We start from the raw sequence: 18,084 nt of genomic DNA, 5'->3' as shown, positions 1-18,084 counted from the left end.
TCTTCATTCGTAATTTTACATTTGTATCCACTTATATTGGATACTCCAAGTCTCGTATGTTTCTCAACTTGTAATGTATATTACTTTCTACTTGTATATTATTAAACATTTATCTAAAATGTAACGTATCGTATAGCCACTAAAATTTCTACGAAATGTGAATGAAACATATGTAAATATACGTTAAAAACTAACTTACGCTAGCATTGCAAAAATATAAAAAACGACATTAAAACGAGAAAATGTTCTATTTAGTGAAACCTGTTCACAAAGAATATAATACCCATCCGTACTGCAATCTAAAATTAGGATTTGACTGCAAACAACCATTCTCTGAACTTCACCCTCTCATTCATCTTTTTCTACTCGCGAATTTAAATTTATCTATTCTTCCGTTATTACGGCGAATAATATCGTTAGATGAAACAAAGAATATAAAATAAATATAAATACAGTATTCTAGTATGTCGCGATCTTTTTCGACTCCAGAAGAATGAAAGCTCGAATTTACCCGTAAGTACGTATGTACACAGTGTTACGTTTTATTTACAAAAGTCGGTGGCCTGTGCATCAACACCGCTATCGTGCAAGGACGATTGCGCGTGCCATCGTCACGGTAAATATTTTTTTCGAATTATCTGCTTGACGGTAGCTTGGGCAGAGGGCGAGAAATCGTTGGTAAAAGAGTCGCGGAATCGAATTTAAGGTTTTCACTCGAGGGAGGAAAATTTCGTTACTGAATTTACCGGTTTGTAGAGGTAATACGTTTCGCAATATTTGCTCGAGCCACTTCCATTCGTAGTTCGCCCACACCCTTTCCTCCGTCTTCGTTCTTAGTTGGTTCTACTCTCTCCGATTCGGTTTTGATTTTTATCCACGCGCGGTTGACTGCTTCGCCATTGCGGACTTCTTCTCCGTCAGCTTTCACATCTCGCTCCGCGGAATATCTCACTATTTCCCCATTATTCCAACGGTAAATTTCTGCGGGGAAAATGGCACGGAATCGTCGGAGGCCCGCACCATTCACGGTGCCAGCAAGCAACGCCGAATTTATGTCATCGATAAAGAATGGCCAAGACACCGCAGCCGATCTAATTCATTCTTTTTATTAGTTTCCTTCTTGCCACGGAAATATTGCCAACGGCGAATATTAAAATAATGTGTCCGTTTAGGAGAAGAATATGGCCAGTTTTGATGTTTATCGGGAAAAATTGTTTGCATAATGTACGTGTGCACATCTCGATGAATCAAGAACAATACTTGTTTCGTCAAAAGATTTAAGGTAGGGGTCGTGAAGAGACTTTTTATCGATGTCACAACTACGCTTTCAAAACTCCAGTATGGAACTATATCTCTCACACACTGTAAAATTATATAATAATGATTATCTATGGATAAGATTTTTATTTTAACTAACTAACATTATACGTAAATGGAGAAGTTTTTCTGAAACAAGCGTCATAAATAAAAAGATTAATTTTAAACTTGTGTTTTTCTTTTATTTAGTTTATTTAGTGACGACGTTTACATCGTTCATTTTGTAATATGTAATGTTCCTTAAGATTCATAAGAAATTAATGAATAGGCCTGTTATGCAAGGTTTTTGACTTTCTTTTATTTATAAATCATAAATTTCACGTCGTTTAGTCGTTGGTAATATTGTTATAGTTTATAAGTTAATTCGTCGACAGTTAACAATTGAACGATGAAAAGTAAGATACAAATAATCTAGCAATATGTAGGGTCAATTCAAGACCCCAGAAATGCTATTGTTTAGAACAATCTTAACAATCGTTAATCAAAAATACACATCAATGCTTACATTTTCTAGTCTCGATGATATTTTTGTAAACATATTTTTTCCATTTCTACTAATATCTATATTTATCTCTTAAAAACTAAAATCGTAAATTTATATTCATTAAGTGAGAAATAAAAGATTTACGTGTATTCTATATTCAAATTGAAGAAAAATTGGCGGGACTACCCGAAAGAGACGATTCTTCGTGTAAAAATAAATAAATAATGTAGAATAAAATTCTGTCATTCAAGGCTTCATTCCTGAAAAAACTGGTTTTCAAAATTACAAAAATATTTGTGCCAGTGTTTGTAAACATTCGCCGTTCACGTTTCACGGTCTAATATAATTTGCTTTCCGTCGATTTTTTACCAATTTTCAACTAATTACGTTAATTAAAGCAAATAATATTATATTACTGTACACAAACGACAAAACAAGTAGAAATAATGATATTTGTCGGACACAATAGCCAAGCACGTAACACTCAATTGCACGTGTACGCGACGAATAATCAAAATTAATTTTTCTAAACACGCAGCTCCTGTAGAAAAATTGTACTCCACATTTTTAACTTATTTTATATAAAAAGTCTCTATTTTCAGTTACTGTATGAATTTTTCTCTAAGCTATACACAATGATCAGTGATGCGAGTCCGCCAGAAATCTAATAATTTAACAATAAGAAACAAAATAATTTTAACGATTTGTTAAATAATAAATTAACGATTTCTCTTTCAGATTGCAGAAGCTTTCATTCGAAACTCAATATTCAACAACTTTTTGTAAAATATTTTGTATCCAAATATTTGACATATTCGAATGTAGTTACGCGCAAACGAAAATACCACTTTGGTGGAAAACCAAAATTTAATACGATTCGCGACAAAGCGATCGCAATCCGCTGTACTAGTCGGTCGAAAATCAACTTGCATCGACGACCTCCATTCGGGGACAGAACGCCTCAATTACTTGGGCTTTCGAGCTTTGCTGATACACGTAAATTACAGAAGTGACCTGCCGGCACCCCCGGGGGCAGCAAATTCGCATGGTCAGTGCTAAGGTGCAAGTACAATAGCGCAAAGCGAACAGAGAAATTGTACCACCAATGAAATATCCGCTGTCGTCCAGCATCGGCCGAAGATTTGTCAAACGGGAATTGATTTAGGTTTGGGGGGTCTTAATCCCCTGGAGAGCTGGCAGTACCAGTTGGTTTGCCTTGGAATTCGTTCCGATTGCAACGTGGTGCGCCGTTTATACGCAAATAAATTGGGACCTTTATAGCGGTCAAAGGACATGGAACTCATGTTTTATTCCGACCACTTGAAATCGCACGACGCACGTTTATGTACTTATCAATTTTCAATTACGATATATCACTCTCTGGTCTTTATAATAAATAAATTCATTTTGTCGGTTACGATTACGTTAATCACTGAATTTATTACAACGAGTAAATAACGAGCATATTAAAATACAGGTATTTGTACTTTTATCCATAACTGTCTAAAATTTCGCTAATTTTTACGAAATTGAGGTAAAGTAAGATCAAACTAAAATTTTGAATTTTCTTTGAACTTTGAAACTTTGAAACTGCATTGAAAAGTATTTTTGTACACGTTCTGTCTGTCAATTTGGAAAACTTTTTGATCTTAAATTGTTACTATATTCGCTACTATTGTAAAGAATAATATTGTTGCAGAAGGGCAACAAAGAATTTAAGAAAATGTTCAAAATGTCTACCTCGTGAATTGTATTAATAATACTTGTATAATATAAATTAGTAAATACGGTAAGAAAAGAAGTAAATTAAACAATAATATTGTGAATAAAGTCTTGTTTTTACATCCGTTGTAAATATATTTTAATTTAATTTATCGTTATACCAAGATGACCTTTAACTGTCAATCAAAACATTCAAGACATTCAAGATTTCAAACTATTTTTTTTTAATAGTTGCAACGTTAAAAATTTCGAAAACATTCAAAACATTTAAAATTTTTAACAATTTACAAAATGTTCGATACTTTCAATTGTAGCACTCGTACAAGAATAAAGTGGTTAATTATACCAAAAAGATTCCAAATCTCTAAGAAACTCTTCGTCAAAAATGACTAAGTTGTAACTTCGAATTGAAATCTATAATTCGCGAATGGTAATATGTTGCTCGATAAATTTTGTCGTTTGATAAAAAATGGCGCTATTAGGTTCGTCGTTTTATTTTTCTAAAGATGGTACTACTGTTTGATGAACATGTGTGAACTTTCATGTAGATCTGTCGACTCGTTCGTACATTTACAATTATTCAAAGTTGAAGTGCCATAGTATTTTTTTACAATGGAAAAAAACGACAAAACTTACTGAACAAGATCTATATTGTCATAATTTTGACAGTCCACTGTATGTAATTAAATGAAAGTATTTCATAGGAATACCTTAGTTGATGTAGAATTCGGTTCGTGTTTTAACGATTAAACAATCTTTTTTAAGATTTTGTATTATGCTAAATATTACATCGAAGATGACTGTAATTTGTTACATTTACGGAAATTGAATAATTAAAATAATATATATAGAAATATCTTTCTATATATTACTACATTATATCTATAAATATATAAGAAATATCTTGATTGTATATTGTACCTAGAACGACACAGGTTTCTAGTTTCTTAAATTTCATGTGGATGCATTTCGCATCGAATTGGAGGATACAATTAGGTTGAAATCTCGAGAAACCCGATTTGCAGTAATCGAGAGAGGAGACCGCCGGCATAAAAGCAGATTGCTAATTACATCACATAGTAAAAGTTATTATTATTACGCGGCACGCGGATTCCAGACTACGTGACGCACCTTTTTTTAAGGGGACATATAATAAATCTCTTGCGGGCGTATAACGAGGGGCCCTAATTACACCGGAAGCCAGCTAGGCCACGTTTAATTGTCGTATATAGTCTTAAAACAGATGTGTTTGTGCAATGTTTCGGCTGGTCGTAAGAATTTTGGCTAAATACTTAGAGAATGTTTGAAATGGAAATATTTGTGCAGTGTCAATGGCTTCTGTAAGTAACTCTGAACGGAGAAGTAACATTCACGATTAGAATAGTCGCTTGTCACTTTTAACGAATATTATGTTTTACATTGAATGAATGGTGGTCTAAAAACAGTTGTACGCAATATTTGTATTGAAATCTTCAAATATCCATATTTCAGTAATTGATGTACAGAGTGAACTATTTTATTTCGAACACTTAGATATGTTCGTTATTTATAGTTTAATGAAAAGACTTTTCGAGACAAAGTTGCACTGTTTGACTAGGTATGTGTAACGATAACATTGCGCTTTTCTAAGGTAATTTTTATGAGAATTCAACGTCATTGATATTCTTTTAAATAACACCCTATATTTTTTTCGATATCTTTGTACAGCACAAAAAAATTAATCCAACGCCCTTATAAATCATACTGTCTTGATCATTCAATCTCGAGAAATTTATATTAATGTCTTAACGTTATTGAATAGTTACTAGATGGATTCGTCCTGAAAGTTTATTTATATCATAAAAAGTATTTTTATAGTAATTCTCGATACTATATAATTATTATTCTTCGGTGTATGAATTATCATTATATAATCATTTGATAAGTAAAGAATATTCTTTAAGGATATACTCTGTTCAGATGATAAAACTTTCAAATAGTAGAATGAACAGATGCATAATGGAGATTCGTATTAGAGAGGTTCCACTGTATTTAACAACTTGATAACTTGATATAAAACTACGATAACTATGTTGTCTTTTGTGAAAGATAAAGTGTGAATTGACCGAAAGAGTTGCATGCCTTATATATATATATTAATTTAATTATTCAATTTCCGTAAATGTAACAAATTACAGTCATCTTCGATGTAATATTTAGCATAATACAAAATCTTAAAAAAGATTGTTCAATCGTTAAAACACGAACCGAATTTTACATCAACTAAGGTATTCCTATGATTGTGCCGCCATTACAATAATAAATTCAATCCCTGTAATAGTACATTAAATTAGTACTGTCGTACCATTTCAAACATCTGTTTCCTGTGCACGAAGCGATGAAAGTTTCGAGAATATTGCACGAATTAATTATCGAAGAAGGTGAGATCGGGCAATTACCATTCGAGTGTGCCGGATGATTCATTACGTTAATAGATATCGTGATTGTCCAATTTTGAGAATTGTTCTTGCTGGAACTTTAAATGAATTGACTGTATAAAGATTCGAAGAAATTCTCATTTCAAAGTAAATGCATGTAGCTAACAGCCTTACCACAGAAAACCAATAATACGAACTAAACGTCCATGACTTTGAAATGGGTGGTAAAATTAACCGTGACGTAATCGACAACCCAGTTTCCTTACAAACGAGAAATGAAGAATAATTTCGATACGGTACGTATTATCCGTTCACGAGAAGAAAGCACAACGTGTTTACATCTTCGCTCCGCCTGTAGTGCATTGTCGTTCGTATGATCGCGTGTAAGCATCTTTGACGATGAGTATCAACGGCGACCGTAGCGAAACAGTGAGACAATACTACGCCATTGGCGCAGCTTTCCAATCAAATGTTAGCTATTAAGAAACAGAATGATTTCGTTCCTATTTAAATACTGTCACTAATTCGATAAGTTGCTCGTAATGAAAAAATGAATACAATTTAATATACGTTATATTCACTAATATTTGGAAAATTATTTATAGCGAACAGAACTAACTTGTAATAGGTTGTTCAATAAGTTTTGTCATTCGATAAAACTTATTGAATAACCTAATATTTATTGAAAATAATATAAATCCGCTTATACTCATTTCTATCTAGATAAATTCTTACATCACAAATAAGAAAAGTTAGACTGGTTTTAATACTAATATAATTTGTTTTTGAGTAAATCGTAATTATATAGAGTTTATCTTGATAGAAGTAAGTATAAGCGGATTTATATTTTCTTTGATAAATTAGTTCGTTTCTCTACGAATAATTTTAAAAGTATTAATAATTATCACGCATATTAAATTGTATATATTTTTTCATTACGAGCAATATCATTTACGATAACCGTAAGCGAATTATTATACTGTTTATAAATACTTGACGCTTTATTGGGAGCCTACGCCCATGCAGCTTACTACGAATTCGTTCTCACTCGGACTTGGAATCACCGCCATCGATCTTCGTCATGGTCTTCGGCCAACGGTGATTCTTACTTGCGATCGCAAAAGCGGCCATGGACTACGGGTGGATCGAGGATGTAAACAAGTTGTACCTTTTTCTCGTAGACGGATAATACGTATAATCTAGAGAGGTAATTTTATTTTATTTTCGCTCATCATTTTTAACGTAGCTTCCTGTTTTATCGGAGATATCGGCTAGCAAATTATCGAGAAGTAATTAAAATTATCGTAAAATATTCATATCTCTTAACATTACATTGAAAGTAGACATGATTGATGGGATACAAATTATCTTCTTAATAAATTAATGCAAGTTTGCAATTTAGTACCGAGCAAGAGGGAAATACATAACACCAATTAATTCCTGACACAACTATTTCATTTTGTAACAACCTGAAAAGGAATATTGTACATAAAGCTCTGAAAATTAGAGACTACAAATCAATTTTATCTCACTTTTGGTCATTAATTTTTAAAATGTGATACAAAATTAAGGAAGCAGGCATGAGATGAGAACTAATTACTCAATTTTTCTTAATTTAGCATTTCGATCTTGAAAATTCATAACAACTAAAACATTATTTTATATTACTTTTTGACTAGAAATAGACTTTCCTAGAAAGTGTTTTAAATAATATGAAAAGTATATCTCCACAGTATGGTACAGTGGAGAAATTTTATTTTCGAGGTCATTTAGTACTTTTAGCATAAATGAAACACTACGTGTAAATCAAACAATATCACAGAAAGACAATATTGCTTCTATTAACCAAAGTAATTTATTTTCGTGACTATAAATGAATACAAGTTGATTTTTAACCTAATATAGAAAAGAATGCACAAAAGAAATTTTTATGGACTGTTAAAAGAAATCCAATCAATATTATTTTTTATGGTAAACAAGCATAATAAGGGAAAATAGTAGTCTAATAATTCTTTTAAAATTCTAACTTTCTATCACAACTATTCATTAACCCAGAGCATTTTTAATACATACACTGAACTTCCAGTACTTTGCATATTATGGTACATTATTATTTAAACAATTGTTATTTTTCACTGCTTCAATTTATGCACAATTCTTCATGAAAAATACAAAACCAGGTAAATATAAAGTTACAAAGAATAACATGCTTTATTAAATCTACAAAATTCTTACAAAGAAGTAGTTTGCATTTTTATTAACAAAGGAAGAGTTATATTGTTCCAGAAACAGTACAACTTGTATTTGAAACATTTTTTAATATCTTTTGTAATATAAAAATTACATAGGAATAAACGAAATGAGTGGCTTTGATATAAGGGGTAGTTTCTTTCTTAAAGTTGAAAAGTAGTAGCGATGGAATATGGCATAGGTTACAAATTGAAGAAACGAATATTTGTGAACTAAAAATTCATCAAACCCAACATATGCCTTAAGTATTCTTCCATTTTCACGCGGTGGAATCGATCACATCGTCGATGATAATTTTCTAAGTAAGTATATCACCCGAAAATGACAACAGTAAATCTGACAAAAATTGAAGTGTGTTTGCTTCGATAACGATAATAATTTCTTAAACCAACAATAAAAAGTAATACATTTTTCTTTCATATAAATTCGTATTAAATTTACGATAGAAAAGCTCTATGTACCAAAGGAAATATTACCTACTATTAAAATAATAAAAATGATTTTAGTTATCTAAATAGATCCGTTCCGCGTTATCAAATTCCGTTGGTCGGTTACCGTAATAAATTTCCATTTTGACTCAGATAAATTCTGCTACCAAATTTGTACGATTCCATGATTCGGCCACGTAGCTGCAAACTGAGAAAAAAAATCCGTGTCGACCAATCTCCCGTGGTATCCGGCAAGCATCGACAATCGCGGCAGTCGCGAAAAGTCGATTTCCCCAGATAACGATACACGCGGCCAGTCGATGTCGAGCACTTCGCGATGGCGCGCACACGAGCTGGACATTAATCCAACTGTCCTGTCCTCGGTGAACACCATAAATTACAGGATTCCAATTTCCAGACGGCGAGCTGTTGTGTTCTCGGCTGCGCTGCGAACGGGAGAGGCAACAGGAAGCCCGACTACGGGGTTGAGGGTGGAAGAGGAGACCCCCGTACGTCGGTCATACAGGTTGCGTTTAATTATCCACGGTCCTCGCGGACGCTCCTAAGGACGCCGAAGAGGCGACGGGTATTGGATTTCCGGTAGGTAGACGACTGAAAATCCTGTTACAGTTTAATTGTTAATTTACCACCTCGTCTAGCCGTGCCAAGTAGGCCACGCTATAGTTAAGGCGAAAACAATGGCTACAGCCGAGCCCCAGCAAAGGTCCGTTTCCCTGTATTCGTGGCGCTCACGTTCCGTTGGTGAAACGGTCGCGGCCGCGCACACGTGCGAAACGTTTGCCACTTAAGGGAGAGCTTGATCCCTGCCAAGTTACAAGAACGAAGCGTGAAAGTTCCCCGCGTGTGACCGGATCTTGACGAGCACGGTAGTCACGATGCCCCTGGGCACGTTCCTACGGGACTACGGGCGAATCGATATCTTATAAATCGGGTCGTTAAAGGGGCTCTCAGGTCGGTAAGTGGTAAAAATTTGAGATTTTACTTGGAGAAAAGTGTGTTGCACATTTTTACCGATGTATACGGATACTTACGAAAATACTCCATCAACTTTTTCGTATACTTTTTTTGTAATAACGCACAAGTTGTCACGATACTGTATCGAACGTGTCATTGTATTGTCATTTTTGCAACTTTTGCTACGATGTCCACCGTGTCCAGTACGAAAAATTTTAAATAGATAGAAATTTAAAAGAGTGGAAAACTCTAGAATTGATAGAGTGACAACACGTTAAAGAGATTCAGCAATTCTTGTACTTTGTTTTTACGTTACAAAAAATAGTGTTTAATTTATCGAATTGGTAATAATTCGTACGAGCGTTGAATGGTTTGTTTAAAGCTCCGTTTTCATAAATAATGATCCTCCATGTGATGATCATTGATCGTCGCACAAAGACGACTCCCATCATTTTCTTTCGCGTTTCGTTAGCACTATCGCTGACCAAGGTCGGTCACCCATCTACTCAGACGTCTCAAACTACAATTTTCAACGATGTTATTACTGGCAACATCCTCTTGATATTGGGAGTACTTTAAACTCCGCCATTTTTCGATCTCACAGGGAGACCAATGAAATTTTCTCACTCCTACCTACCGGAAACTCTTCAGTCGTCGACCATCTGCCTGTTTCTCCATTTTCCATTTTGCTTCCTGCTTTCGCGTTCCTTCTCATTCACGACGTTGAATTCATGGATGGGAATTGGAAAAAAGTCGGACCACTTGTACCGGGAAGCACGACCAATGTACAGGTAAACATTTAATTAGTATGACGGTGTATAGAAGGACCGGGTTCGCTCAAGATCAACGAGAAACTTGCTTGTGCAAGCTACACCGTTTTTCACCCTCTCGTGCCATAAAAGACGTGAAAACGTCCGTTCTGTTATTGCACGGTTTTCGTTTGCGAAAATGTGCAATAATATGTAACTGGATAAAAATTTTCTTTAACAATTAATCTACGGTATTCGCTCACCTTCCTTCGGTATTGACTATTTTGAACAAATTTAAACAAACGTTGCGTTAAAAATTAAGTCAATTAAAGTAAATGAATCTTCTTGAAAAAATGTGTTAAATGTTTGGTATAACTTGCTTTGCAGATAATTTTAAATATAAATGAAAGAAATTTGTAACATTGCAGTTATTAAAATTTCTAACAATTATGAATCTCTAACAACGTAATATTTGACAAAAAAAAATGGTTTCTAAATTATTTTCAATAATTTTTGGACTGGATAAATGTACAACTGCAAAAAATTAAACCGCCAAAATATACATACACGTTGCGATATTCTTTTCCGAGTTAAATAGAATTTTAATTTTTATTTAACAATATCTCCCTCGATAATCATTCACCAGCGGAGTGTTCTCTTTCCAAAAAATTAAACAATTTCTCAGCGTTTGGTTCTAAAATTAAATATCAAACTTTTTAATTTAAATTCGTTCGATTATAAACGGAACAACGTTATAATGTTTCAAGCACCTCTCGTAAATTAAAAACAGTTCGCACTCACGAAACAGGCGTTTAAATTTCACCGATTTTTCTACCAATACATTTGCAATCGTAACGAACAGATCGCTATTTAAAACCGTTTGAAACCGTTCTGTTTGCCAATATTTTTATCCAAAGCATAAATGATCGAATGAACTTGAAAACCTTATTTTCAAACCGAATTAAATTTATAGTTGAAAACATTGGAAATGTGATACGAAGCTTTCAAAGGTATATGATACCTTTGTAATTGTAGAAGCTTATTTTTAAGCAAAAAAAAAAAAACCATTCCCAAATATATGATTATTTTCAACGTATCTTAAATTTAGAAGAGCTATATTCAAAAAATATTTTATGCCTATGCAATTATACGTAAATAATTAAAAAATTTTAATAAAATTAATACAACGTATTAAGTTTTCATGATTATAATTAATATATCCAATAATGTATTTTCATTGCAAATTTCCTGTTTTATAATAACTCAAACGTCTGATTATTTTCATTACTATCACCATACTTTGCACTAAAAGTATAGAGATAGCCTCCATTGAATATTATAAAACCGCTGCTAAAAAATCTTAAGAACTCTAAATCAGAGTCGATGAAACAAGTAACTACATCTAAGGCAATATTTGCTACAATCTTACCAACGAGTCCAACAGCAATACTTGAACGAAACGCCCTCTTACATTCATGTCATCCCTTTTAAAATTCATGTTCCAAACCGGGAACGAATAATTTTGTACAAATACTCCAGGAAGCTTTTTTTTCTTTTCTTTCATATTATAATTTTCAATAACGAATAATAATCCACCGGAAACTTTCCATTTGTATTCCAATGTGCTGGAAATACATATTTTACATAATTATCAGACGATTATGATTTTCTCATTTACATATTTGTTGAATGTAAGACGTTTTGTAAATATGCTTTTCAATATTTTGTAAATATGCTTTTCAATAATTTGTAAATATGCTTTTCAATATTTTGTAAATATGCTTTTCAATATTTTGTAAATATGCTTTTCAATAATTTGTAAATATGCTTTTCAATATTTTGTAAATATGCTTCTCAATATTTTGTAAATATGTGCATCACAGAGAATGTCCATCTTAATTCGAGGTTATGGCATTTCACTTTAAAATCACCTCTGTCGAGCTATATTTTCAGTCGATTTTTACCGTTCGCTTGGGCTTTCTAGACGACCGATGGGAGGAAAACACGTATCCGAGAGGTTATACACCGTCGTCGTTCCTTCTTTAGATTCTACCGGATATCTGTTGACGGTTAGTGAACCGTTACTCCAAAATTAATAGATCTCCAACTCTACTTCTTCCGGGAGGTGAAAGAGCCTTGATAAACAGCCCCGGTCGCAGTGTATCGTACCGCTTTGGAATTTATGTCCGCTTGACTGCGGTCTCTCATAGTGATTTTTCATTGGTCCTTTCGTTGTGGCAGCGCAAAGGAAAAAGTAAAATTCGAAAGAGGAAACGCATTCGCGAATATGTCTTCTTTTTGGACACGGAATCGACGCATTCCATTCGAATGTTCCTCGTTAATCTAAATGATTGATTCTATATTGTTATTCCTTTTTGTGCGATTTATTGTACGTCAGATCGACTGCTTGATTACTAACGATGAAATTCGGTCTATATTTCTTTTTTATTACTGTCGATTATAAAAGAGTCAGTTCTCTTAAAAAAAAAATGCGAACATATGAATGGGCATGGACAAAGGTAGACGTGTAGTTCATAGAATATAAACTAAAAGTCTACAGAAATTAACGTCTACAGAAATTCATATATGTTAATGGACTCTATTTCGAGAATTTGCAAAAATAAATATTTACCACTGATCTTTCCATTGTAATTGTTTCATTACTTTTATTTATCATACTTCCAAACTTTTCTAAATTTGTCATTTCCAAGGTCATTTGAAGGTCATATCGTCATACAAACGATTACATTCCTCTTAACGTCAGCTAATACACTGTAACAACAACTGTATACGTATAATTTTAATAGAAGAAGAGAACCTCGATAACCTCGAAATCTTGGAAAAGTCGATCTCGAATGAAATGTGTTTAACGGAAATGTTTAACGTATTTGAGTTAGGACACCCTGTGTAACTCGACAGCTATGCATTGTAAATAACCTTTTCGTAATAAGAACAGTTAATTGTACCGGTTAGTGTGAGCTAATTTATTACGCAAGTATCGTGAAAATTTCCTAGAATGCACCAACAAATTTCTGCTCCCCGAAGGCATTAACGACAACGGGGGAAAAAATGTTCTTATCAACTCCACGGAATTTTTAATCTCCAGACTTCGTCATTCTCAGTCCTATTCTTTCTCCCTTTTTAGCTACCAGGGAAATGTCAGCCGCGCCGGTACGAAGTGTCCGATCGCGCTGGAAGGGCCCGAGATAACTGCGCGTCGAGGTAGTTCCAAGAGGCTGGGAGTTAGGAAGCCCTGGGATTCACCGGAGCTGGAGGACCGCGAAGAGTTATCAGAGATGACGAAGCGCTCCCAGGATGGTCCTTACCGTTTTCTGCCAACCACTCCCTACCTTCCGTTCCGGCAGGTCCTACAGGCTCGTTCACAATGAGGAAACATTTGCAGACTTTATCGTGTGAAATGGCCTTTCGCAATTATTTTCGTTGTTTAATCTCCTGATATACCATTTGCGGTATATTCGTTCGCGGGGATATCTACTGTATGAAATTATAACAATGATTAATGTAACACTATAGTTTTGCTTCTTCGAGTATATACTTAGCAAACGGTCCATAATGTCAGCGTATATAAACTATGGGTAACATAATGAGTAAAAGAACTGTATAAATTAGATCTTCTTCTTCCTTTCTTATGGGATACCTTACTCTTGAAATCAACTGGAACTATATGAAATCTTGTGTATTTGTTTCTGAAGAATTGAAATCTAACGATATAAGAAAATAGTGTTTATACAATTTAAATTAAAACTGTATTGTATCGTAGTGTGTTGAAGATTGTGTATTATATAGTAAAATAAATTTTGTTCGTTATAATTCTTTTATAGGATCATTATACGATGTAAAATCAAATTTTAACAGCACACGCTAATAATTCTGCTACAAATAATCAAAATAATCTACTGAAAGATCGAAATATAGGACAAATGTATCAACAGAAAAGAAATTGCAACGCTGGACTACGCATTACTGCAATCACATTCGATGTTTAAACAATTGTACGAAACTCTGCTGTTCTTCAATCTAAATACGTATGTACATATGTAGGTATATCAATCACACGATTTCAATTTAAATACGCATCATTCATACTCAACACTACTGATCACACTCTCGTAAAACACAATTATAAATAATAGCAACGAAGAGTTACAAGTGTTGTGCAAAATAAAAACTGCTACCCTTTTTTAAATTTTCAATCGGACTTCGACTCTAATAAATCAGATGAGCTATTTATATTTCTGTAAATAATTACCTCATTGATATTCATATTACTAATATTATGAAAATGAAAAAATCTTCCAATTCTTTATCCATTTAATAATTTTTATTTTTTGCTAGGTTAAGAATGAGATTTTTTAGACTGAATAGATCGGGGTTTTAATTCGCAATAAGAAGAATTTGAAAAAGAATCATCAAAAACTATTGACCATAGTTATCTAAATGGGCGACATCTTTAACATCGTTCACGAAGGACAGAGAAAAGTGCTGATTGACACTCTAAACCTGAATATCTTAAAAAATAACAAATTTTAGCAAGATATTTACCAAACCACCATCTATGTTTACAAATATCAATACAATTACACGTTAGCCAAACTATACGCACTCACGAACAGGATTAATTTTCTAAAACATATAGTTCCGTACAAAAAACTTTATTGCATATTTTCAATTTATTTTTATACGTAGAACGACCCTCTGGCAGCCTGTATTACTCTATACAGTAATCAACACCTGAAAAGCGAGCATTCCCATTTCCTGAACCGTCGTATATTTTTATTATCTGAAATGTTGAAGGTACTGTATTAAACTTCCTGGAAAAAAAAAACAGTAGCATTGCTGAAATTTCGTCGGAAAGGACAATCGTTTGCTTTCGACGTTCGGTACAAGGCGTTTTGCAATGTCCTTCAATACGACGAAGCGTTCACGAGTAAAGAATGACCCTACGGAAAAGTGGTGCTCCTAAAGTTTCCTGGTCGTCACGTGAGACGAAGAATGCGGTCGTATAGCACGGGGCGCGCTCCGTTTCGGAATTCTAAACATTCTCAAGTCCTGGAATTCCGAGCACCGCGATAAATGCCGCGCTTCGGCGAATGTTCGGTATGTTTACGATTGCGCGATGTTCGTGGACAGAATTTTATTCGAGGAAAAAACTGCGCGTTTCGGTGATAAGCGAGCGGAAATTGTATCGAATGAAATTCGAGAGACAACTGAAAGCGTGGACATCGGTCACACGAGTAACTGGCTTGCTCGACATTGGCCAGGTCTCTTAAAAAGTTTAGTTTTCAACGAAAAAAAAAAGACAATTCCCCTTTTATTTCGTGTTTCTATTTTCAGTTTCATCGTCCTGTTACCATTTCTGTTTCGGTATACTCCATTTGTGCACTATCGTGTCACGGCAATAAATGAATTTGTTTCGGCTTGTACTTTTTAAATTGACCGTTACTTACACAAGGCGCTTACATAAAGGAAATAATTTCTCTCTTGAAAAAGAAACGAAAGGTATGAAAATTTTGCTGGAAAAATACAGTTTCAAAGAGCCGTTAAGTGTACGAGCTCTTGAGGACAGTTTCTTTGACAAATTTTCACCGATACAAGTGCGTAGTAGATTCGTTGTAAAAAGATGTAACTAAACGAAGCAAATAGTTTGAGAGGAAAATTCTCTGAGCACGTTTCAGTCTCGTAAGGTTAACGAAACTCGACAAAAAAATTTCATTATGATTCCGTTCATAAAAGAGAATATAAACATTTTAAAATAGATTCAATTCGTAACAGTTTATATCTACCAATAATTACTTATTAAAGTACTAGCAACGATAATATCAAATACGAAAATATTTGAATATCACACCTTAAACTCGAAAACAAGTTCAAAAAAATTATGTCATATATATAAGAAGATTTCATATAAATTCCAATTTTCCTGCTGCGAAACGTTAATTTTGTCCGAGTTTTATACTCTGTTGTTTCTTATTTATAAAATAGAGCGTTCTAATAGTAGTATGTACACACATTCGTAGTATCGAGCAAAAAATAAATGTGAGTAATGTTTAAACACTTTTTCACGTATACCATTAAATGATACGAAGAGTATCCGATTCGTAACTGATAACTCCACAAAGTAACAACATTTTCGAAAGTATAGCCTCGAAACGAGATTTTATATTTTCAGTGATACCGCTTTTAAAAGAAACGATAGAAATGGTTTTCGTAATCACGTTACAGTAAACCAGTTCATTTAGAAATAATTCACATCTAGACGATGCGCATAATTTAAAAAAGAGCCCCTACCGTTGTCGGGTTACTTTCAAAAAAAACCATTGTACGCCCGTGCCACGAGAGAACGCAATTATTCTTCAAACTCTATGTATACACTTAGGGAGTCCTTTCCGCCTTAAGGGAACAAGATTATCCTGACGGTTGCAACATTCTGTGTAACAAAATACCGGATGGTTGTATTCCTACAAGAAACTTCTTCTGTTATTACACTTCTCTCGCGAAAAGTCTCCTCTCTACAATTTTTTCCCGTGAATGCATAATGGTTAAACGGGTGGTTTGATCCGTTTCCACGTTTCACGTTAATCGTCTCCCGTGCGTACTCCAACCGAGAAACGAAAGTATATTTCGGAATTAAAGTGGCATTATTCCAAGAGTACCATTAACTTAATTACTGACTCTAACTCAGCGAGCACCAGTTATTACAGGCAAGCCGATGCTTTAAGCACTGCCGGTTACTTAAACCGGAAGTAGATAATGTACAGTGAGTTTCAAAAGTACTCCCCCCGAGAATTGTAATAATTGACCATTGAAGCAGAAAATGTGAAGAGAGTATTAAGAACAAAAAGTACTTCGATAGCTGACCTTTCAAATAATTTATGATTTATTTAAAAATATAATAATACAATATACATATTATGATTGAGACTTTTGTCCAGTATAGAGAAAACAGCGTCGCAAAAATATTCGTAACTATTTGGTATAACACGGTGCGAAGGAGAATTATTATAATAGTATTTGGTAGAGGCTTTTTAAACGTCTACAATTTAAGACCATTCACTGTCGATGAATATCGCATAAAAACGAAATTGTCCATATGATCTTTTTTAAGGAAATCTTAAATCTTTCGAAGAAAATATATAAGGCGTTAAAAATCACGTTAAGAAGTATGAATATAATAGATTAACTATTTCGTTCACGAGTTCTTGAATAATGTCCGAATTATTTTGCATATTCTATATGTGTAAGATGTAGTATAAATAAACAGTTTTAATCCCATACCCCATAAATGAGTATCATTCTAAATTGCTCGACATTTTTTTATTTCGTTTAGGTCACTTTAAATCCACAATTACGTTCAAACATTACGAGATACTAATTGGTACAAGTTTCAAAAATTCCCAGTCTGATATATTTACGCATGCGCAAGACTCATATTAAGCCCGCTGCTTAGAGTTCTAGATTACGATACACATCCGTGAAAGCTCCAAATTGCTAGTGTTAATATTGTCTAAGTAAGTTAAAGCATGATTAAGACAACGCGACGTCAGCTGTGACAGACGAAAATCCAATGCCAGATAATAACAAAGTTCTTAACAAAGGGAGGGTGTAAATCCACATGGAATCAAATAGCGTTTAGGTGCCGTGTACGTAGATATTTCTCCCTCAATATCCACGGTGGAGAAATAAGCAAAGCAATTTTCTACGAAACAAGTTTAGAAATTTTC

The 18,084-nt window shown here is 33.8% G+C and overlaps 2 protein-coding genes across 2 annotated transcripts in view; one reads left to right on the top strand and one right to left on the bottom strand.

The window, feature by feature from the left end:
• The window catches only part of LOC143145862 (uncharacterized), a 40,408-nt gene extending 26,281 nt beyond the window's left edge, over nucleotides 1-14,127 (top strand). The window contains exons 2-3 of the mRNA XM_076309639.1: nucleotides 9,037-9,218; nucleotides 13,488-14,127. Of these exons, the coding sequence (XP_076165754.1) occupies nucleotides 9,037-9,218; nucleotides 13,488-13,731 (426 nt within the window). The 3' untranslated portion in view covers nucleotides 13,732-14,127. The remainder of the gene's footprint in view (nucleotides 1-9,036; nucleotides 9,219-13,487) is intronic.
• Nucleotides 1-18,084, bottom strand: part of LOC143145349 (neural cell adhesion molecule 2) — a 261,041-nt gene that overhangs the window by 142,442 nt on the left and 100,515 nt on the right. The gene's annotated exons all lie outside the window — the stretch shown is intronic.

This window comes from Ptiloglossa arizonensis, chromosome 4 (assembly GCF_051014685.1).
Source record: "Ptiloglossa arizonensis isolate GNS036 chromosome 4, iyPtiAriz1_principal, whole genome shotgun sequence".
Lineage (NCBI taxonomy): Eukaryota > Metazoa > Arthropoda > Insecta > Hymenoptera > Colletidae > Ptiloglossa > Ptiloglossa arizonensis.
This window is presented reverse-complemented; position numbering and strand designations above follow the sequence as displayed.